General features: G+C 51.0%; 1 protein-coding gene across 1 annotated transcript in view; it reads right to left on the bottom strand.

Annotated features, from left to right (window-relative positions):
* Antxr1 (ANTXR cell adhesion molecule 1) overlaps window positions 1–25551 on the bottom strand; it is a 200140-nt gene that overhangs the window by 34480 nt on the left and 140109 nt on the right. Inside the window, 1 exon segment of the mRNA XM_028853686.2 lies at window positions 18685–18765. Coding sequence (XP_028709519.1) covers window positions 18685–18765 — 81 coding nt within the window.

Here is a 25551-nt window from a genome sequence, read left to right as displayed (position 1 = left end):
ATGTACATTTGTATGTGTGGATACGTATATATGAATGTTTGTATGTATGTCTGTATATACGTATGTGCCTAAGTGTGTAGTCATGCATTTGCATAGATGATATGTATATATGTGTTTGTGTGTGTGTTTATTATCTGCTTAGAACCAGATAAATATCATTTATCTGCTTTTCTTCCTGGCTGCCTGGTAAAGATTCATTTAAATAAGCATCTTTCTCGTTTGGCTCAGATTTGTTTGAAAACCACAGAATCTGATAATATTTATGATTCCTTCTAGCTCTAAAAATCAACTGATTCTTCAAGTCATGTGTGAGGATGAAGTGCTAGCAGGAAGTTCTTAAAACATATTGACCTTACCTTGCATTTCTCTTTACCTTCTGGCCAACCTCTTAGAGTGCCCACTCTCTGCCCACTGCCTCCTTGCTTGGACCTTGCAGACCCTTAATGCCAGCCTTCTTGTCCCTTTCTTGTGTCCAGGGCAGTGGCTGATGGGTGTCTTGTACCCATCAGAGAGAGAGAGAGAGAACTCATTGTCAAGAGAAACCCATCTAGCAGAGAGGATCTGTGATTGGCAGTTTGAAACAATGTGGCCATTGAAGGTTCGGAGGAAGGACAGGAGAGATACTACCGTGTTATGGATCCTGCCTAGACTTGGGCTGGAGGCGTGGCTTGATTGATAGAGTGCTTGCTTAGCATGCACAAAGCCTGGGGTTCATGCTCCAGCCTCTCATAAAACATTGATTCTGGAGGCAGAGAATCAGAAGGCCATTCTGGGTTACATGAGATCACACACACACACACACACACACACACACACACACACACACACACACACATTGGCCCTTGCCTAGCCTCATTATTTTATTTACAGCCATTTTGAAAAGTACTTATTGTGGCCAGTACTCTACCACATTCCAGAGGTGCGGCAAATGTTGAATAAAAATTGTTTTGGAGATTCAGCTCAGGGGTAGAGTGCTAGCCTAGCAGCGCACGGCCCTGGGTTCCTTTCTCAGCTCTAGGGGTGGGGCTAGGGTTCATTTCCGTTCCCATGTCTAATGCTTGTAGTTTGAGGACACAGGACTTCCCTAGTTACGATTGATTCACTAATTCAGTGATTATGCAGTGAGTGCCTACTGTATGCTGGAATGTGGAATAAATAGGTTGAAGCTAAGCCCCCACGGAGCTTATATTTAAATGTGAATAACTAAAATCTGCGATGGGTGTCATAAATGCTAAAATGGAGGTTTTGACTGATGTAAGAGGCATTAGGGAAATGCTGAACCAAGCAACTGGCCCCATAATGCACGGCCTCTCAGGCTGGGTGAGGGCTAGAAAAGTGGGCAGGGAAGGTCGGCAGGGGCAGCGACACCAGGTTGTGCATCTCCAAGGGTTCTTCCTTCAGGGGTACAGAGGAGAGCTCTCCACGGCTTCACCTGAACTCCTGGACCCAGAGGCTATGGAAGGGGTCACATGCAACACTAGGGGGAGCCTGCGCATGCCCAGGGAACTACATGCAGAAGGATCTCAAGGCCCTACAGAGCACAGGAAAAGAGGCAGTGTGAACTGTGCCGGCCCACAGTTCAGCTAGCTGGCCAGGGCCTTCCACCTACCTGCCTGTCTGGAAGCAGGAGGAGCTGGGCTCACAGATCAGACAGTGTTGAGGCCGAGGACAGTACAGACAGGCCAGGAGAGCCAGCCTGCCTTCCTTCATGTGGGTGTCTGGCCCAGCTAGCAGAGGAGGGAAGATTTAACACTGGGTCAAGGTTGAGGTTTTGTTTTTCTAGTGACCGAATACAGACTGTTTTTAGCAGTGGTCCTCCAAGTAGGTGGTGTCTCGTCTGAGCTGATCCTGCTTATAACTGGGAGAAAAGTCTGTCTCAGTGAATTAAGTATATAAGGCACAAACAAAACTAAGTTTATATTTTTGTCTGTCCCACAAATTAACATTGTGCGTGTGTGTGTGTGTGTGTGCGCACATGGCTGTAAGTGTACATGTGTGTGCATATGGTTGTAAGTGTACATGTGTGTGCATATGGTTGTAAGTGTATGCACATAGCTGTAAGTATATGTGTGTGCATATGGCTGTAAATATACATATATGTGCATACCTGTAAAGACAGGAGATCCTCTATGCTTTTCACCTTATTTTTTGAGACAGAGTTTTTCACCAATTTGGCTACCTTGACTGGCTATTGGGTTCCGGGGAACCCCCAATCTCCATGCTCTCCAGTACTACAGTTACAGACATGTGTCACCTGGTGTGGCTTCTTCTGTGAGTGCTGGGGATGTAATAACCCAGGCCCCATGCTTGCACAGCAGGGCCCTTTACCCAACCTGCCGTCTCCCCAGGCTCTGGCCAAGCGCACACTATTGCGGGCCACTCTAGAGATGAGCAAGGAGAGTTGGAATTGAGTTGGCCTTTCTTCATGCCCTGGCCCAGCATTCAGTGCTGCTGTTCACTGCTGGCACCTGAGCTCTGGCCACTGGAGTGCTGCTTGTAAAAGTTATAGGGGATGTGGAACCAGCCCTTGACACCCAGGCCCTAGCTCTTTCCATGAACCAAATTTGGAAGACGGACTTCGCTGTTGCTCTGACACCCTGAAATGGAATTTATGCATAGGCATGAAAGAAATACATCTGGGCACTTAAGGGACTTCTGGAGCAAGGAGTCAGGGACCCACCCAGCATGTGCTTCTATAGGACCAGCTTTTCCAGGGTGGAACCCTGGCAGGAGTCCTGGCCTGTGCAGAAGGTAACCACGTCAACAGAAGTCCACTGACCTTCTACAAAGAAGAGTTCCTCTAGGGATGTCTGTTTAGTCTTGTTGACAAAATGCTTTTTGTTTGTATTTTTAAAAATAAATAAACAGGAATAAAAGTCTGGCCCCTTGAGGAAACCAGGTTTGTTAGAAGGGAGGGCCATTTGTGTGTGCCTTAGAAGCATGAAGCTGGTGTGGGAACACTTCTTGTGTCTCCATCTCAGGCTGCTAGCCATCTGGCTGAGAAGGAGGCTGTGGACTGCCCAGCCAGCCCCAAGCAGCAGAGATCCAGGCAGCCACGTAGGCGCACTCTGGCCCAAATTGCTTTGGGCCTCGGCTCTGAGAAAGGCAGACCCAGGCTTTAGCCTTTTGTAGCAGGAGCGCTTAGGTAATTATTTTTCATATTTAGTACCACTGTAAACTGCATTATTATACTGTTATAAACCCACAGAAAGCCACACTTGGGCTATCCTCCTAATAGTTTAAATATACATATATTTATTTAAAAGCTCCGATTATCATAAGGGTCATGGTCTTAGCATACCCAGCCCTTAGAGCTGGTGCCCTGCAAATGTGCCTGGCCCATGAGCAGAGCATGGCACAAGGCCAGCTCCACTCTGGGCAGTGGAACTGGCTGGTTCTATGAGGAGAACCTCCTGGGCCTTTTCTCTCACAAAGCTGTGGGGCCTGCTTCCCCTGGGCTCTGCCTCCCAGCTACACTCGGCAGAAGTCTGCTATCTAAGATCCTGCCAGTTCTCTTTCCTCTTGTCAGACTCGTTTCTTCTCCTCTCCCTCCTTCCTACCTCTCCCAGCTCCTTCCTTCCTCATGGCCCTCCTGCTTCTCTGCCTCACCAAGAACTTCCAGGATGACGCCATATTCCAGGTGTCCGAGACGGAAAGGGTAGAAGCCTCATCCCACCCTGGACAAGTGTGGCCATCCTGGTGCTTCAGCACCATGAGGATGGTTCGGAGGCACAAACATCTCCGGCTCCTGGATCAGGCCGGCCAAGCTCTTGAGGGCAGAGGGGACCCCAGCCAGTGTCAGCAGTGGCGGCACACAGCAGTCCAGAGTCGGGAGTACACAGGTCTGTAGGCTGAAGCAGGCCCACCGGGGACAGCCTCCTCAGAGCCAAGCTGACGGACTACCTATGGAGCCCAGCGACTGCCAGTGTGCCTTCCACAGAGCATCAGTCCCAAGTGATGCTCTGCGAGGACAGAGATGTTCCTGCTTTGGAAACACTGAATAACTGATTTTCCTTGAAGATTCCGACACCACATCAGCTTATTAAAGTATTTTGGAAGGAAAGATGGGGGAGGGAGAGAGAGAGAGAGAGAGAGAGAGAGAGAGAGAGAGAGAGAGAGAGAGAGAGAGAGAGAGAGAAACTATTATCCTATTAAGTGCAGCTTTCCCCAAATTTATTTGACACCTGTGAGCAACTGTAAAACAGGTGTTCAAGAAAAGACCTTGCGTGGTCAGACAATGGGAGCCAGAGACAGACTCAGAGGGAGTAAGTGAAGATCGCTAACTTGAGGAGTAGAGGCTCCCTAGGGTCCACGAGAGGAGGGTGTGGAGTGGACGCAGATGTGCCTCGCACCTGCAGCCACGGCTCATCCCTTTCTTTCTTCCGGGAAGGAACGGGCTGTGTTGGCTACATGCAGAAGGGTGAGTCCTCATTCCTTAACCCTGAGCACATCGACAGCCCATTGGGTATTACCGAAGCTTAGCGCACATGCCAAGGAGCTGTTTGAGCTCGCTCAAGGAGGCCTGCAAATGCATACGCAGCACACACAGCCTCCGAAGCCTGCCTGGCAGCCTTGCGAGTGGACCCACCCTGCGTCCTTTGTTTAGCCAAAGCCTGAGCACATGCCTGCAAGGGCAAGCTTGAGCCACACCTCGCTTCAGGAACTCCTACAGCTAGCCCTTGGGCTGACCTTAGTTCTTCCTCCACCCATGGGTATCTCTGTCCTCATCTTTCTGAAAAATGATTTATTTTATGTGTATGAGTGTTTGCCTGGGTGTATGTATGTGCACCATGTCTGGTGCCCGTGGAGGCCAGAAGACGGCATCAGATCCCCTCGAACTGGAGTGATAGAGGGCCGTGAGCTGCCAGGTGGGGGCTGGGAACTGATCCAGGGAACTAGGCAAGAGCATCAAGTGCTTTTAACCACTGAGCCATCTCTCCAGCCCCTCTGTCCTCATCTTACTGTCAGGGCTAAGCAACCACTTTATGATACAACATCCGGTTCTTAAATACAATTCTCCTCCATGTCCTCTGCTCAAGAGTCATACCTCAGGGTGCATTGTGCACTCTGATAACCAGCCTATGTGACACCATGATTTGGGTTTTCAAACGGGAGCTGGGTAAGTGGGCAACTGGACAGACAAACAGCCCAGCTTCCTGCCAGCAAAACTGAGGACCGAAGAACAGAACCCCTTTGTTTTGACCTCTATGAAGGTAATTTTGGGTACCAGAGTGCCAGGGTTCATCACAGACATCTTTCTCAAGGTCGATTAAGAAGTCATCGGCTCCAGGACAATGAGTTAACAAAGCACAAGCCTTCAGCCTGGCTCCAGGCTCCTGCTTTTCAGGTGTTACTATGGTGGGCTGACTCGATGACCCAGGACTGAATGTCTAGGGGAAAGATGCTGCATGGGAAGAAGGGACTGAGGAGACATTCAGGTGTCAAGAGGGGCGAGCTGTCCATCAGTCAGTCTCCCCCCAGTACTTCCAGAATCCACCCATTCCTGCCCATTTTTCCTGGCAGTAGTTGATTTTTCCCTTTGTCAATATCCAGGGAAGTCTTTGCAGAACTAGAGTTAAGTTACATTTCTGCTAGCCTTCCACTCCAGACGCTTTCATGTGCCACACAGCTGTCCCTGCCCTGCCCACCCTGGCCCCTGCCCTGCCCACCCTGGCCCCTGCCCTGCCCACCCTGGCCCCTGCCCTGCCCACCCTGGCCCCTGCACTGCCCACCCTGGCCCCTGCCCTGCCCACCCTGGCCCCTGCCCTGCCCACCCTGGCCCCTGCCCTGCCCACCCTGGCCCCTGCCCTGCCCACCCTGGCCCCTGCCCTGCCCACCCTGGCCCCTGCCCTGCCCACCCTGGCCCCTGCCCTGCCCACCCTGGCCCCTGCCCTGCCCACCCTGGCCCTGCCCTGCCCACCCTGGCCCCTGCACTGCCCACCCTGGCCCTGCCCTGCCCACCCTGGCCCCTGCACTGCCCACCCTGGCCCCTGCCCTGCCCACCCTGGCCCTGCCCTGCCCACCCTGGCCCCTGCACTGCCCACCCTGGCCCCTGCACTGCCCACCCTGGCCCCTGCACTGCCCACCCTGGCCCCTGCACTGCCCACCCTGGCCCCTGCACTGCCCACCCTGGCCCCTGCACTGCCCACCCTGGCCCCTGCACTGCCCACCCTGGCCCCTGCCTTCACCTCTCTGCCCCCTGCCCTGCCCACCCTGGCCCCTGCCTTCACCTCTCTGCCCCCTGCCTACCTTGCCCCACCACCCTTGCATTCCCTGGCAAGCCATGCTCTTTCCAGCCGCACAAGTTTTGCCCAGCAGTCCTGCTCTTGACATGGTCAGTGCCTTTCTGTCACCCAGGGCTCATCCTCAGTGTTCCCTCTTTCGTGAAGTTTCCTTTGACCACATGGCTTACACATCCACTCTCTTCCTTCCCCTCACACTATCCCAATTCTTAGTGCAGCACTTAGCAGTTGGGGGCTGAGAACCTAGGGTTGAACTTCATGGAAGATCACACGGCTCACTAATGCCGAGTGAGCATCATAAATGCACAGTGAATGAGTGAACTCTAGCGCTCTCTCTCTCTCTCTCTCTCTCTCTCTCTCTCTCTCTCTCTCTCTCTCTCTCTCTCGGGGGTGGTTTCAGAGACAGGGTTCCCCTGTATAGCCCTAGCTGTCCTGGAACTCACTCTATAGACTAGGCTGGCCTTGAACTCAGAGATCCATCTGCCTCTGCCTCCTGAGTGCTGGGATTAAAGGAGTGCACCCCCACCACCTGGCTAATTCTTCCTTTGCTTAGCCATAGGCAAAAGTTCTGGAACCTTCTATAGAGTGAGTTCCCCTCCCTGTAAGATGGGAATGAGAATACCTACATCACAGAGAAAGAGGAACCGAGTTCCTGGAGAACCGTGATCTATGGCCCCCTACAAACACAGCTTTCCTGACTACTCAAGTCTCACGGATTTCCTTTTGGTGAACCTGAGATACTTGCTTTCTAGGAAAAAATTTGAAGACAAAATAGAGCACCGGCTCTGGTAGCTGTGCAGATGGGAAAAGAACAATTTTAGCATGCTACAGGCGCTTCTTGCTCTGTCACAATGGTGCAGAAGGGCTTCTGGCTGGGACCAAGGATCAGGGAGGAACTGACCAGAAAAGCAAAGTCACGGCTGACTCAGCAGAAATCTGGGAAGGGAAGATGGAACTTCTGGAATTCTCATTGTGTCCACAAAGCATAAACAGTGGAGAATTAAAATCCTGTCGTGTCACCTAGGCTGTCTGGACCCGTGTCACCCAATGGGGACATAATGTGGGCCACTGGGTTGGCTTCCAGTACGGTAGTAGGTAACATTTGTAAAACACACAGAGAACAGGCAAAATTTGTTCACACGATATCGCACCAAACCTAATACACGCGCCCAACATATCTACCGTTGACGAGCCAGAGCGCGTTTGCATGCATGGCACGTGCCGCCTCTGACCCAACAGCCATGTTTAGGTGCTCCCAAGTGACAGGACAGTCGGACTGGTCTCTCGATGCATTCAGCCATCTCTTGTAATTTTTATATTTAGAAAACTCTGAATATGTGTATATGTGTGTGTGTACACGTGTGCAGTGTCTGTGAGCCGCTGAGCCATCGCTGTAGCCCCACAGCGATTGTTCAAACATGAATCTATCTCCTTACCTACCTATGGGCCCATCTTCTGGAAGCGATGACTAGAAAGGTTGTTCACGGAAACCCAAACACTGTTCTCTTCCTGCAGCCTCAGGATTTCTGGAGAGATTTATTAAAAGTTGTCTCCCCACGGAGAAACCATTTTCTTGCCAATGGTCTACAGAGCTCAAGGATTTTAACAGTCAAACTGTTACCACTGAAACAAAGTCAAACTTGGAAATGGATGAGAAGGGAACATGCTGTCAAAGGCATGGGTTGTAGAGAGCAGGAGCATTGTCACAGAATCAAGTCCGAAGACGCTGGTCCTCCTTTGACTCATCAATCTACTGGCCGTCTGCTCCCGGACACAGACTGGGCGAGCTTTCTGAGGACAGGGCTCTCGGCCTGGTGGTGGCAACCCTCTGATGGCCAAAGCATTTGCTTCATCTCTGGTGTCTAGGAAATCTGAGCCCGGAGGCCATGTTTCTGGTGAAACCACACAGCCAGTCCAGCTTATTAATGGCCCATATGGGATGCTGCTGTGGTGCGAATCACATGCAAGGCCCTGTTTTTGCCAGGAGGTTGTTAGGAGTCGTTAGCAAACTCATTTGCCACACAACCCCACCCCCAGCGGAGGGTGGGGTTCAGATCAGGTGAGGCAGCCTATGGTACAGAGAGGGCCAAGGGTTCTGGGGGCTTGTGTGTGTGTGTGTGTGTGTGTGTGTGTGTGTGTGTGTTGGTTTTGGGAGTGTTGTGCTTTTGTCTGAAAGCATTGAAGGTGGCCTTGGTTCTGAAGTTGCCTTGGGCTGGGTAAGGCCCACAGCATGATGGGTACTGGGCTGCTAGACCTCTTAAGCCTTGGGGTCAGCTGTTCCTTTCCATTTCTCCCCACTCCCACACCTGAGAACCCCAACCTAGGCTGGCCAGAACTGCTTCCCAGACGGGAGGAGAAAAGAGAGCCACGGTCCGGCGGAGGAATACGCGCCCTGTGGACTGTGGACTTGCTGTACGGCCCATGTGCTTGGGGACGCCACTGAGGTTGTTTTTCCAGACGGACATTTAGAATTTCCCAGTGGGATTATGGCATATGGCAACGTTCACACAAGAGTCACCAAGCTGCGTGCAGGTTGGAGCCCAGAGTCAGGGGCTAAAGACAGCGGCTGGTGTGGCTGGTAGAGCCACACCGCCCAGGAGGGGCGCAGGGCAGCTTAGCCCAGATGCTGGGTGAAACTCGGATGAAGCGCTGAAGTCGAGAGGGTGGGTGAGCACTCCCAAGGCTCACTCTCATCACTGGTGGGCTCTGGATGTGACTTTGTTCTTTGAAGTATGGGCCAAAAAAGGAAGAACACTAGATATTACAAATTCATTCTTATGATTTAAAGTGAGAACAAACTTAGATAAGCCATATTAATAATGGACACTAACAGCCGGGCGGTGTTGGCGCACGCCTTTAATCCCAGCACTCGGGAGGCAGAGGCAGGCAGATCTCTGTGAGTTCGAGGCCAGCCTGGTCTCCAAAGCGAGTTCCAGGAAAGGCGCAAAGCTACACAGAGAAACCCTGTCTCGAAAAACCAAAAAAGAAAAAAAAAAAAAAAAAAAAAATGGACACTAACAAAAACGCCAGTAGTGGTTATAATGAACATTCTTTGTTTTAATAGCCTCATACCCAGACCTACCTGCCCCAGGGGACCTTGTGAGAGTCTCTCCTTGGCTTGCTACAAAAATGCAGGATCTTATAAAAGGGGGTGTTACAAAAGCCTTCCCCAGGATGGGAAACAGTGTGAGTTATTTCCTCAGGGCAGTGTGGGGGAAGTGAAAAGGAAAACGAGTTGCAATCTCTTCCTTCAAAAGGCGTTCAGCTATTTCAGGGAAGGACAAGTTGAGAAAACAGGCCTCTGGCCTATGCTGGAAGTACAGGAGGCACGACAAGCCGTCCAGGGCAGAGAGCAGGATGGGATCCTAGAGGTGGGGGAATTCTATGCAGTGCCGGGAAGGTCTCACGGGATGAAGGGCAGACGCAGCGCCTGGGGTAGAGTGTGGCTGCTCTTCCTTCACCCTGAGCGCTGTCTCCTCCAACTCCACTCCAACTCCCCACCCCCAACGCTGTTCTCCCTAGACAGAAGGCCATTCCCTCCCTCACTGTAAGTTCATCCTTTACGTCCCAGCCAGAAAGCCCTTCTCTTTGAAACTCTTTCCTGAGCCCTTGGCTTGGGTTAAATCTCCTTATTCTATGATCTCAGAGAACCCCAAACTCCCGCATACACTATTTGCCTTTTGGAACTGTGATTCTGTGAGCTTCTCCAACTGTTCCACTGCATGCTGCACGAGGCAGGGGCTCTCCCGGCTCCTGCTACTGCATCTGCGTTGGCCTGAAGCCTGTCAGGGAGGAGGGATCCAAGAGCTGTTTTGTTACGTGAGTGGATATGCTCTGTCCTAGACAGTGCTGGTGGTAAGCAGAGAGGCCGGGAAGAGTGGGAACCAGGGAGAGAAAGATGGAGGGAAGCCTAGAAGCACAGCAAATGAGAACAGGTCCAAGTCTGGGGCATCAGCAGGAAGGGAGCATTAGACAGGGTATAAAGATAAGAAGGTACCAGAAGGAAGGAGGGCAGGAAGGACTTCCCTCTGTCTTCCAAAACTGGTCCAGGTTTTTTCTTCTGAACATATGAACACTGATCTCCAAGCCCTTTCCTTCTCTCAGTCTGAGGGGAAGATTCCAGAAAGACTGGGCAGTGTAGGGTGGCTGGGTTCTGTTTACACCACTTTTCCTAAAGCCCTCAGTGATTCGAACAGTCGCAGGGGCCTTAAGCCCCATCTAGTCTGCACGAGGCCAGAGTAAGGCAGTGCCGGGACTGTGTGAGATGCTGTACCTGAGTGACTGGGAGTCTCCCAGCACTTCTCTAGCTCTCAACATCCTCACTCCAAAATGAAGGGACTGGGACACAAGGCTTGACAGCCAGCCCCTCCTTGAGACTGTGAGGATCAGGTTGAGGTGGCACATGGTCTTGAAGACATAAGACAAAATGGGCTGTGTGAGCCATCCATAGCAGCCTGGCTTGCTCCATAGGGAGTTCTGGAAATTCAACTCCCAAGTTAGGGGTTGCCATCTATGATCCAACTTTTAGGCCAGAGCGGAGCTTCCTGACAGTGATTCCTGACCAAGACCATCACAGAGGCCAGCATGTCCCTAGACAGGACTTTCAGTGACATCAGCTAAAGATACCATGAAAGCTAAGTTGCTAGAAACAAGTATGTTTGGACCAAGCATGGAACTTCCAGAATGACCATGCACTGGGGTGAAATTCTGACCCTAGAGTCAAGGCCCATTTCCCTCAAGCATGATTTGGATTGGAAGGAAAACAAACAAACAAACAGAAAACACATGAGGTCTGAGAATTTGAAGGTGTTTTCTGACTCAGTCTCCCATTTGCCTCTACCATTTGCTCCTCCTCTGTTTGCTATTTGCATCCTGAAGCTAGAAATCGACCTTGTGAGGCTGCAGCTGATGGGAAGATTAAGTCCCGAGAGGAGGAGAGGAGGAAGAGGGTGTGAGCATCCATGTACATGCTGGTGGGAGAGGGGAGTTTTAGTAAGGGGGCTGGAAGAGAAGGAGAAAGGAGGGCCGCAGAGAGCCCTCAGCGTGCAGTAGCCCTCACATTCAGAGATACTCGCTACTGTGGAAGGAAGCTGGCACAGAAAAATCCGAAGATGGAATACGTTATAGTCAACTCTGGGCTTGACTTCTCTGAAGAAAGTTAACTGCGCAGACTTTGTGCGCAGTCTGGTTTTTGCTGTGTGGAGAGAATGTTTTGATCTTGTTCTTTCTAAACTCAGGAAAACAAGCCAAGAATTCCAAGTACTTGTCTCCCCCTCCAGTGAGACAGAAGGAAAGATTTCCAAGGGTGAGAACCCAAGCCATCCTCCTGAGAATTCAGCTTCCAGAGGACATCCCACGCCAAAGTAAATCACACCCTCTAGGAACAGTTCCCATAATTTGCATTTTTCTTTCTTTTTTCCCAAATGACCTACTTCTCACAAAAGTTTGTAAGAGTCAAGAGCCAGCCACCAACAAATTGGATTTTTGTTTCAGATCCTCGGACACCCACCGAAAATCTCAAGACGCCTGTTTAGTCATAAGCCGGTGTACACACGTTGTCTATTGGGCAAGAAAAACTTGATTTGACATAGATAACAGATTCTTTTTGCTGTTGTTGTTTTTTGAGACGGGGTGTCACCATGTAACTCTGGCTGTCTTGGAACTCACTATAAAGACCAGGCTGGCCTCAAACTCACAGAGATCCTCCTGTCTCTGCTTCCCGAGTGCTGGGATTAAAGTTGTGCACCACGACACCTAATTTAGACAACACAATTCTTCTCATCATTATTGATTTGAAAGTAAGAAAATAATTCTCAGGAAAAGTTTTTAAATTAGTTATTTGAGAGAGAGAGACAGAGAGAGAGAGAGAAAGAGAGACATAACACAGAGACAGAGAGAAAGAGAGAGAGAGAGAGAGAGAGAGAGAGAGAGAGAGAGAGAGGGGGGGGGGATGCCACCACTTCTCCTCTGGTTCTCTCCATGCTAGTTTCCACGACCCCTTCTTTTCCTTTCTCCACCCCACTTAAAGGATATGTGACTGACCCTGGGGATTCCAGCTTTTACCTGTTTCTTCCCGAATCTCCCTGGCTTACCCAGTCCCCGCCCCCTACCCAGACACTAGCACCCACCTCTGCCCTTCCAACTTCCTGTCACTGGCAGCAGAGGCAGCTCTGCCGCTTGGGCTGGCACCTGGAGTCCTGGCACTGGTCCTCTGTTTCCCACACAGGGTTGGTACCACACCAGTAACTCCGCCTTGGTGTCTCCTGCATCCAGAATCGGTCCTCCTCACTGTCACCCTTCTCTGCCACTGCATACATACCACAGCCGTGTGCCCTTCCTTAAACACAGTTATGAGCATAACTTGCTTACATTGGCAGGGAATCGCCACTGTCCCTGGCCGGGGCCCTGTGACCATCACCCTACATGCCTTACTGTTCTCCACGCCACTTGGCATGTCCTTGAAGTCCTACTTGAAGCTCTTTGCCTAAGTATCTCTCCCACAGCCCCTCTGAGCTCAGATGTCACTTTAAGCAGCCACTTTTGACTCCACAGCAGCCAAGATGCTTTCCTGGACTCCCTACTCAGTGCTTGTCACGGAACACCCAGCACTACCCAGGTCACAGAAGGGAGGGGCTTAACTGCTGAACGAGGGGAGGAACGAAGAGGACCCAGTGTGGGGTTAAAAGTAGAAGCCCTCAATTCATTCTTCCGATCCTCTCTCCAGCTGTGCCTGCAGAGAGACAACACCCCCCCTTCCCCCGCCCCCGGCCTGAGCTTGAGCTTCTGCCCTGTGAATGGCTGTCATAGGTGCTCCACATCACCATGAATGACTTTGTGCTCCTGTGACCATTTACAGATAGAGCAGTGACCGTACCCCGGACTCCAATGCCAGAATGAAGTGCTACTCCACAGGGCATCATCACTGCCCATCCCAGCAGTGGATCCTTTGTGGGAGTACAGCAGATGTTTGACTGATTTCTAGTGGAAGCATTAGAAAGTGGAAGTTAAAGAAATAATATTAAAAAGAACACGGGAAGATGAAAAAGAGGGAATGCAGGCCTCATGAAGAAGAAGAAGAAACAGGAAGATGGAGGCAGGTAAGCTTGCCCAATGTCCATGCAGGATGCTGGAGGCTTGCCTGTTTTGAAGGTAGCAGGCTGAGGACACCCTGGGAGACAACCTACTCAGCCCATTCTATTCCCTGTGACAGCGCAGACACAGTGCCCACATGACCAACCTTGGTCCCTTGTCAAAAAACAGCTGTGCAGAAGCCAGCCCTGGAGTTGGAGCTCAGATTGCTCAACCTCCAGGGCTGGCTGTGCTTCGGAGGAGCGGCAGACACTGTTTACAAATGCATTTACATGTGCGTTTCCTCGGATCTATTCTGATTGCGAGGAGTTCCCAGTCTTCAAAACAAGCTCAGGGAGTAATGGAATGTACCAGCCCCCCCTTCCCCCCAGCCCCATGCCAGATCTGAGAGCAACCAAGGAGCTGAAAACAAAACAAAGGTCTCTCTCCATGGGTCATCCCAGAGCACGTGAAGAACTGGAGTTCATGCGGGGCAGAAAGAAGGGGAGGACTTAGGCTGTGGAAAGATGCACCGACTTCCATCCAGAGAGACTTAAGGTGGGGTTGTCCTCCTTACCCAAACAACCACGACGTCAGCAGCCAGAATCTAGACTTGCCATCCCTTCCTGGGAGGAAAGGGGCTGTGAGATGGACGGAGATTGTGACTCGTCCACTTCCTGGATACCTACGGCACTCTTAGAGTTTCAGAATGTGGACACCTGCCTTAGGAAAGGATGACACCTATGTGGAACCAGTTCACTTGTTCTCAGCCCAGGATGTCTATTAGAACTGCCCAGAGAGCCCAAATCACAGCCAGAGCAAATCAACGGAATCATTGGGGTGGGACCCATGTGCCTTGGACCAGTCTGAAAATTCCCAGAACCAGAAACCCTGATCTACAAGTCACCCAACCTTTCTTACCTTACAATGTGTTTGAAATTAGTGATCTAGACACAGGACTCCCAGCTAGGGAGACTTCTGGCAGCAGATCAGGGTTTACTATTTCTTTCTTTCTTTCTTTCTTTCTTTCTTTCTTTCTTTCTTTCTTTCTTTCTTTCTTTCTTTCTTTCTTTCTTTCTTTCTTTCTTTCTGGTTTTTACGAGACAGGGTTTCCTCTGTGTAGTTTTGGTGCCTATCCTGGATCTCCCTCTGTAGACCAGGCTGGCCTTGAACTCACAGAGATCCACCTGCTTCTGCCTCCCGAGTGCTGGAATTAAAGGCATGCACCACCACCACCCAGCAAGCTTACTATTTCTTATTAAGCTAGATAAGGTATTTTGCAACTGGGCCAATAGGGGAAATACAGGAAGCAATGACTTGGCAGTCAGGTACATATAGAAATCTTGTTAAAATCCAAGCTCTCAGAGTTGCGGGGGCTGGGGCAGGGGTGTCTGATGGTACTGAGTTCAGTTCTTTCTCTGGCTCTAAGTGTGAACCCCAGCCTTGCAGCATTAGTGTCATCTGGGGTCACTTAGAAATGCTAATTCCCAGTCTTGCCCACAGTGACTGAGTGGGAATCTCTGAGATGGGGCCCAGCAACCTGTTAAGCTTTCAAAGTGATTCTGAAGCCCAGCTTTGAGAACCACCGGTCTGCTATAGAAACCCCCAGTTCTACTATAGGAACCCCCAGCTCTGTGGGATCTTGGCCTGCTGATGGACCTACCTTGCCTTATTCCTGTGTGCTAACCTTAGTTAACCTTACTCAAGAGAGTGTCTTTGGAAAAGTCAGCTTTGAAATACTCAGTAGGAAAGTGGGTCAATAGGGCTGAAGAGATAGCTCAATGGGTAAGAACGTTCGTGCTTGCTGAGGACCCGGGTTCAGTTCCCAGCATCCATGTCCTGAGGACCCGGGTTCACTTCCCAGCATCCATGTCAGGCAGCTCACAACTTTCTGTAACTCCAGCTCCGGGAGATCTGATGCTCCTCTGTGGCCCCCCACGCTCCACACACATATAGATATCCCCCACAATGCATTAATTAAAAAATGAAATGAACCTTAAAGGTAGATCAAAAGCACACACAGATAACCGAAGAAAGAGACAATTAACATCTGCAAACTGGTCCCAGCAAATGAGCTCCTGTCAAAGAGCTGACTTTCCCGGGTCCCACGAATTCTCTGAAGATGCCGACAGGAAGGCAAATTCATGGAAGCTTTTGGGGCTGTGACTTGGGAATGCCTATGACAGCTTCAGTACTCTGCATGCGACTGCTCTGGTCCAGAGCTGGACACTTAACCCAGAGGAACATTTCCCAGTTTTAGTATAATAATAATCACTTGGGAATAAATATCCCCCAAAAAAAAAATACACAAAAATAAGCACAGTCTCTAAATAATTAGAAAACATTAATAGTATGGAAAGCAACCCCTTGGACATAGTAAGGGGAATAAAAACAGGTTTATAAAGAAAAAAAATGACTAAAAAATGCACTGAAAGCTTTCATGATTCGATTTTTTTTGAGCTAATTCTGAATTCTTCACATTTGTCTGAAGATGAGTAAAATCTGAAGTTCGAGTGCTCAGTGTGTAGGAAGCTTGCAATCTAAAGATGTGAAGATGCTTGGTTTCATCATGCGCACATGGCTCTGCTTAAGTATGCATGTTGGAGCATGGCTAGCTTTCTGTGTCGACAGGGTCACCATGGAGGGGAGCGTGATGCAAGCTAACAGCAGTTTGCTAAGTGGAGGGGCAGGGAAGGTCCAGCAGGCAGAGAGTTCAGGGCTCAGAGTGCCATGTGGCTGGAGTCTGGAGTTGGCCAGGAATGAGAGTGAACAGCAGATGAGTTAGAAAGGAGTTTTTTCTAGGTCAATCCAAGATGCTGGAGCTTCTCTCTCTCTCTCTCTCTCTCTCTCTCTCTCTCTCTCTCTCTCTCTCTCTCTCTCTCTCTCTCCTCACAAGTCAGAAGTCAAGAAGGACACACTGAAAGCTTTGTTTTAGAAAGGGCACCCCAGTGCCTGTTTACTGGAAGCAGCGATTGGTGCAAGCAAGGGACCCCTGCAGAGTAAACTTTTAAAATGCTAGGATCCTTTGGGTCACTGGCTTGCTATTAAAAGTCCCATCACTTTCTCTTTTACACTGACCTAGGGATTCCCTGGTGGGATTCAAGGAACCGTGGACTGTGAGCCTCCCCAGGGCTGAAAGAGGGTGTCAGGTGGGGAAGCCCTCACATCTGTCCTGTGGGGCGCGGTCAGCTCTGAGGTGATGGGCTCAAGCTTCTAAAGCGCTTGCAGTGGTGGGCTGGGCCTCCATCTGTCTGTCCTTCCAGGTGTGTTGACTGGAGAAGGACCAGACAGGAGCCACGGGGAGGAGCTGCCAGGCTTAGGGAGTTTCAGCACTCTGAAGCAGCTCAGTGTGGCTGGGACTTTTGTTTTTGTTTTGCTTTAGAGGAAAATTCAGAACCTGTGACTCTTGTTCACAGGCACATGGCTGGTGGGAGTGACTTCGAGTTGATGGAAACTGTGGTCAGCCCCATAAATCTCTGCAGTCATCACCGCAGGTCTGTAGTGAGTGTCCTGAGGTTATGCAAAACAGAGGGAGGGAGGAGGCTGGCCCCGCCACAGTGGTCTTCTCCCTTCTAGAACTCTCTTAGGTACACTGTGAGGGGGTTCTTAGCCTCAGGCACACCCGTGTGGGGGGTCTCAGCCTCAGGCACACCTGTGGGGGGGTGTCTCAGCCTCAGGCACACCTGTGGGGGGTGTCTCAGCCTCAGGCACACCTGTGGGGGGTTAGTCAGCACCTGTGGGGGGTTCTTAGCCTCAGGCATACCTGTGGGGGGTTCTCAGCCTCAGGCACACCCGTGGGGGGGTCTCAGCCTCAGGCACACCTATGGGGGGGTCTCAGCCTCACAACGGGGGTTCCAGCCTCAGCACCCTGCCAGCCTCAGGCACACCTATGGGGGGGTCTCAGCCTCAGGCATACCTGTGGGGGGTTCTCAGCCTCAGGCACACCTGTGGGAGGGTCTTAGCCTCAGGCACTGTGAGGACTATGTTGAGTAGGTTAACTGAGGTTGGAGACCCACACTATAGGTGGGCAGCCCAGTTCCCTGGGTCCTGCACAAGAAGGAGAGGTGAGCTGAGCACCAGCATTCAGTCCTTGCCGCTTCTGGACTGTGGGAGCCATGTGACCGGCTGCTGTGATTTCTTCCGCCATGATGGACTTTAATCTCAAACTGTGAGTTAGAACACATCCTTTCCCTCCTAAGTTGCTATTCATTTATTTATTTCCGTATGTGGGGGTGTTTTGCCTGCATGTATGTATATGTCCACCACATGTGTGCCTGGTGTCCACAAAGGCTGGAAGAGGGCCTCGGTGTGTACAGGTGCTGTGAGTCATGCAGATTCCCCGTAAGAGCAGCCAGGGCTCGAACTGCTGAGCATTCTCTTCAGCCCCCACACTAAGTTCCTTTTCTCGCGGTATTTTATCATAGCAACAGGAAACGCAACTCAGACAAGGGATTACCATTACCTGCCAGCTGTACCACGACACGGTTACCATTATCAAATTTATGAAGATGAGAACACTGAGGCTGGGAGTCGCCTGACATTTCTCTCCCCAGGCAGAAAGTGACTTCAAGCTCAAGTCTGCCTGACTCAAAGAAGTCCTTAATTCGACACCTTTATTCGTATTTGGGTAAATGGGCCAGCTTCCAAGGCAGATGCAGGTGGCTGGAGCTAAGAGAGAATTTTGCTCTGAGCCTGGATGCGAAAACCTCTCCTAAGAAGGAGCATTACTCACCTTTTGTCTCCATTTACAAAGAGAAGCCACTGGCTGCCTGGTTTCTAGGGTGGCTCTACCCGTAAATCCCCCCTAGGGGAGAGTCTTCATGGCCTCTGGTAGATCCTGGTCAAAGCCCAGAGTAGAAGCCCCCCAGAGTCCTGGACAGCTGGCCAACGCCCATGGACAGAGGGCTGGAGCTCTCTGCAGCCTCCACGCCCCTCCTGGAGTGCTGGCCTGTGTAGATGAGGACCACAGACCTCCTCCCTCTGGAGGCTGCCTGCAGCCTGAGCCTACCTGGAACTGTCATTCACTTCACCCTAGACCGGAAATCTCAAGTTCTAGGAAGCTAAACCCAGTGAACTGCTGTCAAAGTCCTTTTCAGAAAAGCAAATCCAAATACAAGGTCTGCTAACAACCAGGACTTAAGAAATTAGCATCTGATTTGTCAGCACAGGAAATAATAGCTAGTGTTGTACATGAGCAGTTATTCCGGCACTGCTAAAACAGAGGGAAAGAGAAGAAGGAAGTGTGTGTGTGTGTGTGTGTGTGTGTGTGTGAGAGAGAGAGAGAGAGAGAGAGAGAGAGAGAGAGAGAGAGAGAGAGAGAGAGAGAGAGAGAGAGAGAGAGAGAGAGAGAGAAGAGTGCATTAGCGCATCTTACTGTGTCTCCTGGCTGTGGCCTCATCACGGACACTCGGTCATATCCTTTCCTTAGCAGAACCCACAAGGCATCGAGTTTTCCCTGAAACAAAACAGATGCAAGAAGGTTACACACAATACCAGCCTGGTGGACAGCCGCTGCAGATCGGAGAACTCTTGGGGTTCTCCCATCGAGTCAGAAGCAGAGCTCAGGTGACACTGTGAACAGGGCTAGGGACTCTCCACTCTCAGTGCAAGGGTACACTCTGAGAACAGGGCTGGAAGATGGCTTGGAGGAGATGGTGCCTGCCACGCAAGCCTGAGGACCGAAATGCAGCTGCCTCCCACAGGTAAGCCATTCCAGTGCACAGGAGGGCAAGCTGGCCAGCCTGACCAGCTGATGGTGAGTCCTGGGTTCAGCAAGAGACTGCCTTAATAAATAAGGTGGAGAGTGATTGAGGAAGGCACTCAGTGTCAACGTCTGCCTACACACACACACACACACACACACACACACACACACACTCACACACACACACACACACACACACACACACCACACTCACACACACCACCCCACACACACAACACACACACACACACACACACACGCTCACACACACACACACACACACACACACACACACACACACACATGCGTGCGTGCGCGCGCACTCACATAGACACACATACATACAGCCCCCCCCCTGAGGTGGGGAAAAGGCCAGTTCAGCTCTAAATCTTCCACAGTGAGGCTCACTCAATCTCTTGGATTTTGCCCTCATGGCCTCCCTCCTGGGGCCATATCTCACACCACACCGGAGTCCTCTCCGTTTTCACTAACCACTTGGTGGTCAGTTAAAGAAGACGATGGTGACAGCTATAGGGCAATTCCTTGTCCTCCCCACAAGGAAAAACAACCACCAGGGACCCTACATGGAGGTCACGGCCAGGCCCTCAGTAGCTGTAGGGCGCACCTCAAAGAGAACTCCCTAGATCCTCCGACCAGTACTTTATAGGACAAAAGGGGCTTCGTTGACCAACTAAATGATGGGGATGAGAAACCAGCCTGGACCACCCAGGGTGGGCCCAAGGAGGCCGCACAGGTCCTTCACCACGGGAGACAGGAGGGAGGGGTCAGAGCTGGGTCTCAGGGTGACTCACTTAGAGGACTCTAACCAGGGGTACTGGCCTGAGGGAGGGAAGGAGCCCAAGCCTATTAAGTTCCGGCAGCCTTAGTTCTGCACATGGAAACAGATTTTCTTCCGGAGTCTCTGAAAGGAGAACAGCCTGGCACCAACTTAGGTTTTTCGCCTGGTAAGACTCGTGGGCTTCTCACCTTCAGAACTGTGAGCTAAGAAATCTGTGTTGTATGTATATAACCTCTTGGAGTCTATCATGTATGATAACAGTGACAGGAAACCAGGCCAGCCCTGGCCACCCACTGCCATATTCTGTGGTCACCAGCTTACCCTTTACCTCTGCCCACTGGAACACCAACTTTACCAAAGCAGAGTGGGTTTGGTTCTGTCCACGGCTATGTGCCTGTTGCTGGGTGCTGAATCACACCACAGCCTCTCATTTATTTCTCTCAACAGTCTCCAGAGCAGTCTGGAGAAAGTGGAGACTCCGAGGGATCATATGACTCTCCCACAAACAGACACCTTGTCACCAGGAGTTGCAATCGGAGCTCGCGCATGTCTGACTCCAAAGCTCACACACCGCGGGTCCTGCTTTACCTCACAGCACTGACGACAGCAGGGGTGCAACCCGTTAGGCTCTCATGGGATCGATTTTAGGTGTTAGGACTAGACATTTAGAGAAATATAATGGGAAATGTTAGGGCGAAGAGCACGTGATGAGGAGAGTGTTATTTTGTGATGGTTGTGTTTTGGTTGTGTGCATACATATCTTAGAACCCTTAGCTCTGACAGGTTGACCTTCTGAACTCTAGTTGTCACCTGCTGTATACTCCCGCCGTCTTTTGCTACCAGCGGCTCTCGGTACATGTGCTTCACTCGGGTGAGCTGCTCTCTCTGGCTTAGCCCACCTCGCTCCACTGTCTCTTCAGTGTTCTGAACTCTGACTGCCCCACGAGCGAACCCAAAGCCCTCCATTTGTGGCGCAGGAAGGAAGGCAGATAACCACACAGCCTCCGCCTCTTTCTGTGCCTACAGCAGGTGGCTTCCAAGGCAAGAGTCGAAGGAAGCGTTAGGGAAGAGAGCGGGTCCCCTGGCCAAGCCAATGAAATAACTCAGCAGGTAACTGAGCTTGCGAGGCTAGCTGGTCCCCTGAGTTTGGTTCCCAGAACCCACGCAAAGGTGGAAGGAGAGAGCAGACTGACTCCACAAAGTTGTCCTGACCTCCACAGGTGAGCTGTGGCACAAGCTCCTCTCCCATCATGCACTCTCTCTCACACAACAATACATTTTTAAAATTAAATAATTAAAAAAAAGCTTTAAAGTCAGCCAAGTTTCTGACGAAGGTTCTCAGCGCCCACATTTTCTGATCATGGCAGAAGTGCCACTTGAAAGCCATAGTGCCAGGCTTATTCATGACTCCCTTTTCAAACCACAAGTGTCCCAGAGGACCAGAGGATCCCTTCCCTAAGGCCAAGGCAGGTGGGGTGGGCACTTTCTCTGTCACATTTGGGTGTCCCATCAGGCTCAGCTTGTACACACCATAAACTTTAGACTCTGGTCTTCATTCCCTGGGCAGAATGGCAGCTGCTTCTGTGAAACTATTATGAAGACTCCACCCCAAACCTCAGAGCCCCAGCCAGGGTTTAGCTGACATTTAAAATAGCTTCTTCCATAGGAAGCTGACACAGCTTGACGATAATATGGGAAATTTACCAGTACCAGGCTCCACAACCACACCTCACTCTGCCTCAGAGGATAAGTTAAATGCATGGAGAGAGGCGAAGGCCTATGCAGCTTGGCCTGGGCTATGGTGAGACCCAGTGGACCACCATCTAAGCCCCTGCTTGCATTACTGTTTTCTCTTTCAGTTTGTTGTCCTTGAGGGCTGTCTTAGCCAGTGGATTCGGCTGAGATGGAAACTTGAACATAGCTCCGTTTATAGCGCTGCTCTGAATAGAAAGCTAAATTTCTGTACTTTGAAATACACAATAGTTTAATCCACAACCCTGTCACTCACAGTCTGCCTGTCCTGTGGGGAGCAGCCCGTCTGTCTTTCAAGGCAGGCTCTGGCTTGGCCCTAATCTGTCATTTCTCTCACTTCCTGACATGTGGAGAAGCTACTGGAAAAAAAGAGATGGATAGTTCCTCTGAAGTCTGCAGTCAGTCCTCGTTCTCATCCAGCTGGTGGCCATGTATCTGCGCATGACTTAACTTGTCTGAAATGACCAGTTCTGTTTAATGAGAAGCATGGGGTGCCGTAAACCAAGGAAGCAGAAACCAAGCAAAGGAAAATGCAGTTAAATACCAGGGAAATTGCCCCATCCTGAGCCTGGAACCAGGATGGGGAGAGTGTGGTTGGTGTGGTCAGTGTCTTAATATAGCACGGGGTACGATGGGGGGGACAAGAGGAGGAGCCCCCTGTAACCCTTTCCCCTCAGCTCCTGCAGGGCTGCTTGGCGAGCAGGCCCACCTGCTGCTCAGTGCTCGGGATGAAGGGAGGAGGTGGGTCCGTTGTGACCCATTTTACCCAGCAGATGATTCCAGCCACTTTTGCTGGAGAGCGAGACCTGGTCCCAGGATCTGAGGGTTTTGTGCTGGGCGCAGGGTTCTCCCTGCTCACAGTGGGAATGGAAGGTGGACTCGGGGTGGACCAGCCATTCTTTAGGAGCTGCCTGTCCTCACCTACTGTCTGCACATCTTTGCATGCTGCCTCTGCCCCAGCTAGCTTCTTTTGCTGAGGGTGAGTGGGGGTGTTCGTTTCTTCTGCCCCTGTCCGCACTTCCCTGTCTCCCTGCGGTAACTGTATTCTTATAGGGCACAGGTCTACACACACCTTCTAGAAGGGGCCAAAGAACAAAGACTAGGCTTCAGGAAGAGGAAAACGGAGGAGGGTATGTAAGGACTTATACAATCAGTTAAAACCGTCCGAGCCGCAGTCTCTGGAGCTCAGATGTGCACCAGACACACCAGGGCTACGACTCATACGCGCTGGCCGCACTGTGACAGCACACAGAGGACCCGCACAAGTTCAAGCCGGACGGAATTCCAGCATGGAGGACGGGAAGTGGCCACAGAGTCCCATCCCTAGCCAAGAAGCTATTTGCAGTTGATAGCCACTGGGAAAGAGAAAAATCAGAAAATTTCTCCAGCGGAATGTCACTGGGTCTATCAACCACACTCCGGGGCAGGCCCCGTGTCCAGGAGTTGGCCAACACAAAACACACTGCATGCTTTTGGTGTGCTTTTTTTTTGTCTTTTTTTTTTTTTTTGGATTATTCTTTGTTTTTAATTGAGAGAGAGAGAGAGAGAGAGAGAGAGAGAGAGAGAGAGAGAGAGAATGAAGTTGGGTGGAGGGAAGGGAAAATTATGATCAAAATAGATCTTATAACACTTTTTAAAATAAAACAAATGTCAAAGTCATCTTTAGCTCGTGGGCCATGAGAAAACAGGTGGTGGGGTAGATGAAGGCTGCTGACCTCTGGTCCTCAGCCACAGCTAGGGGGGGGCTGTGCTCTCCTCACTGGGCCCCCCAGGCCTAGGGGGTGTAATGATTCCTCTTGCTCCTGGTGGCCTCACTGTGGGGCCCCTGAGCCTGGCTCACCTTCGCTCAGGCCCGCCATCTGCAATGTGCCTTCTGTGTCAGGGCAGAACTATGACCAACACCACGAGGGGGTACCTACGCGCGCGCACGGGACTGTCTAGTTGAGGAGGTCCTGTTGATGCCCACAGGCATCTTCACTAGAAAAGGCTCAGCATGAAGTGCGCGTGTTAAACACATGAGGAAACTCTGGACTGCTGGGAGAAAACCTGCTCACCCTCTGGACTTCTCAGGTCCTTCCTGTCCTCCTGCCCTCCTTCACAAATCTTTCATCAAATGTCCTCTTCCTGGACAGAGCATGCCGATGGAACCGTGCAGTCGGATGGTATGCTAGGGAGTGGTTTCTTGGCCATGCCCCATGCTTCAGCTCTTCAGTGGGAGCTGGTGGAGTGCCTGCCTGCTCTGTGTCGGGTTCCGCGCTGTTTACTGGGGCTTCAAAGCAGAATCGGTGCCCGCAGGGGGTGAGATTCAGTGAGAAGGCTCATAAAGCCCGAGATAATCTCCTTAATTGCCACCCACCCACCTCCTACCTAGCAGAGGGCATGTGTGACTGCTGGCATTAGCTGTTTCGCCAGGCAGGAGGAGCCTGTAAGCTTGCTCGTGACCAGAGTCGTGCCCAGGCTTCCTCCATCTGTCCTGTGAGGTGTCTCCAAGACTTGCATTCCAAGTCACTTAACATCAATGCAGTGGCTGTTAAAATGGCCCTGATGTGAAATGGAGCCTGGGTTTCCTTGCTGAGGCTCCTGACATATCACAGAGAAATGGCCAAGCTCTTTGCTCTTTGCAATAACCGGGGCACCCAGTTCCTATCCTCTGAGATCCAGCCCTGCCTCAGGCAATGCTGTCCCTGACTTCTGGTGACAACTTGTCTACTGAGCTTATTAAAACCCAGTTTCTGGGCCCTTCGTTGGAGTTTCTGATGCAGCCAGTCTTAGAGGGGACCCCTCAATGTGTTTTCTAACAGGTTCATGGGCTGATGGGGACCACACTGTGAGAATGTGTGGTTTAATATAATGACCAAGGAAGGTCAGGAGCCAGGATCCTAGTGTGGTGACATATGCCTGTGATCCTTCTGCCGTGAGTTCCAGGGCATCCTGTGTAACTTAGGAAGACTTCCTCTCAAAGAGGAAGGGGCGAGGGGAGCACCAGCCAGCCAGAAGTCCTTGGGACAACAGAAGAGTGTTGGATTGGAAGTTTGGGTATGGAATCTTAAGACCTGGCAGGTGGAGTAGTTTTGAGCTGGCAGCTGAAATAGGCAAGGCTTGAGGGCATCTAGGAGGCCTTTTGTGAGATTGGACCTCCAAGCCCGGGATCCTCATTCTGGCTTCCTCTCCCCACCATAACCTAGCTCAAACAGGGCTGAGAAGTCCCTCCACTCAGTACCTGTGCCCAGCACAGCAGGGACTTGACAGGACTCACTGAGCAGATGCGGACTGCAGGAGGGTGCTGGCAACATTTTCAGATTTCTAAATGTATTTGTCCACATCCTGATTCATTCAGCAAAACCCAGTCTGAGGCCACTGGTTAAGAAAGGAACAACATGCCCTTCTAACCTCGAAGATTCCAGATGTGAAAATTCAGCTATAACCAAGGATGCGGTGTTAGTCACAAGGTGGATTCCTGAAAATGGCAGGACAGAAAATCCCCTTTCTTCTCATCTCTGAGGATCCTCTCGGCTCCTTCCTGTCTGCACATGTCTGCACGCCACTGCACGTTCCTCACTGAGAAGAAATAGCAGCAACAGCTGCTCCTCTAGGCAGCCGGGCTTCAACAGCTCAGAGTTCAACCCTTTGCCTCGGGGAGTTATCCTAAAAAAAGAATCTGAAGGCTTTAAACAAGCCTGAACGGAACCTGCATCAAAGTTCCCGGGAGCCTGAGCTCACTCTGCTGAGAAACAGCGGCTTCCAGTCCAGTCACATTCTACCCAGAAGTGTGCGCATGTGCGTGTGGAGGCCAGAGATTGACTTGTGTGTCTGTTTCAGTCACCCTCTGCTTTACTTTTTGAGATGTAGTCTCTGAACCCAGAGTGCACTGATTTCGCTAGAGTTCCAGGGGTCTTTGTTTACTGTTTGTACAGTAATCACCTTACAGACTCAACCATCTCCCCAACCCTGGCATTTCTTTCGATTTGTGTAAGGGCTGTTCTAAA

Source organism: Peromyscus leucopus, chromosome 3 (genome assembly GCF_004664715.2).
Source record: "Peromyscus leucopus breed LL Stock chromosome 3, UCI_PerLeu_2.1, whole genome shotgun sequence".
NCBI lineage: Eukaryota > Metazoa > Chordata > Mammalia > Rodentia > Cricetidae > Peromyscus > Peromyscus leucopus.
This window is presented reverse-complemented; position numbering and strand designations above follow the sequence as displayed.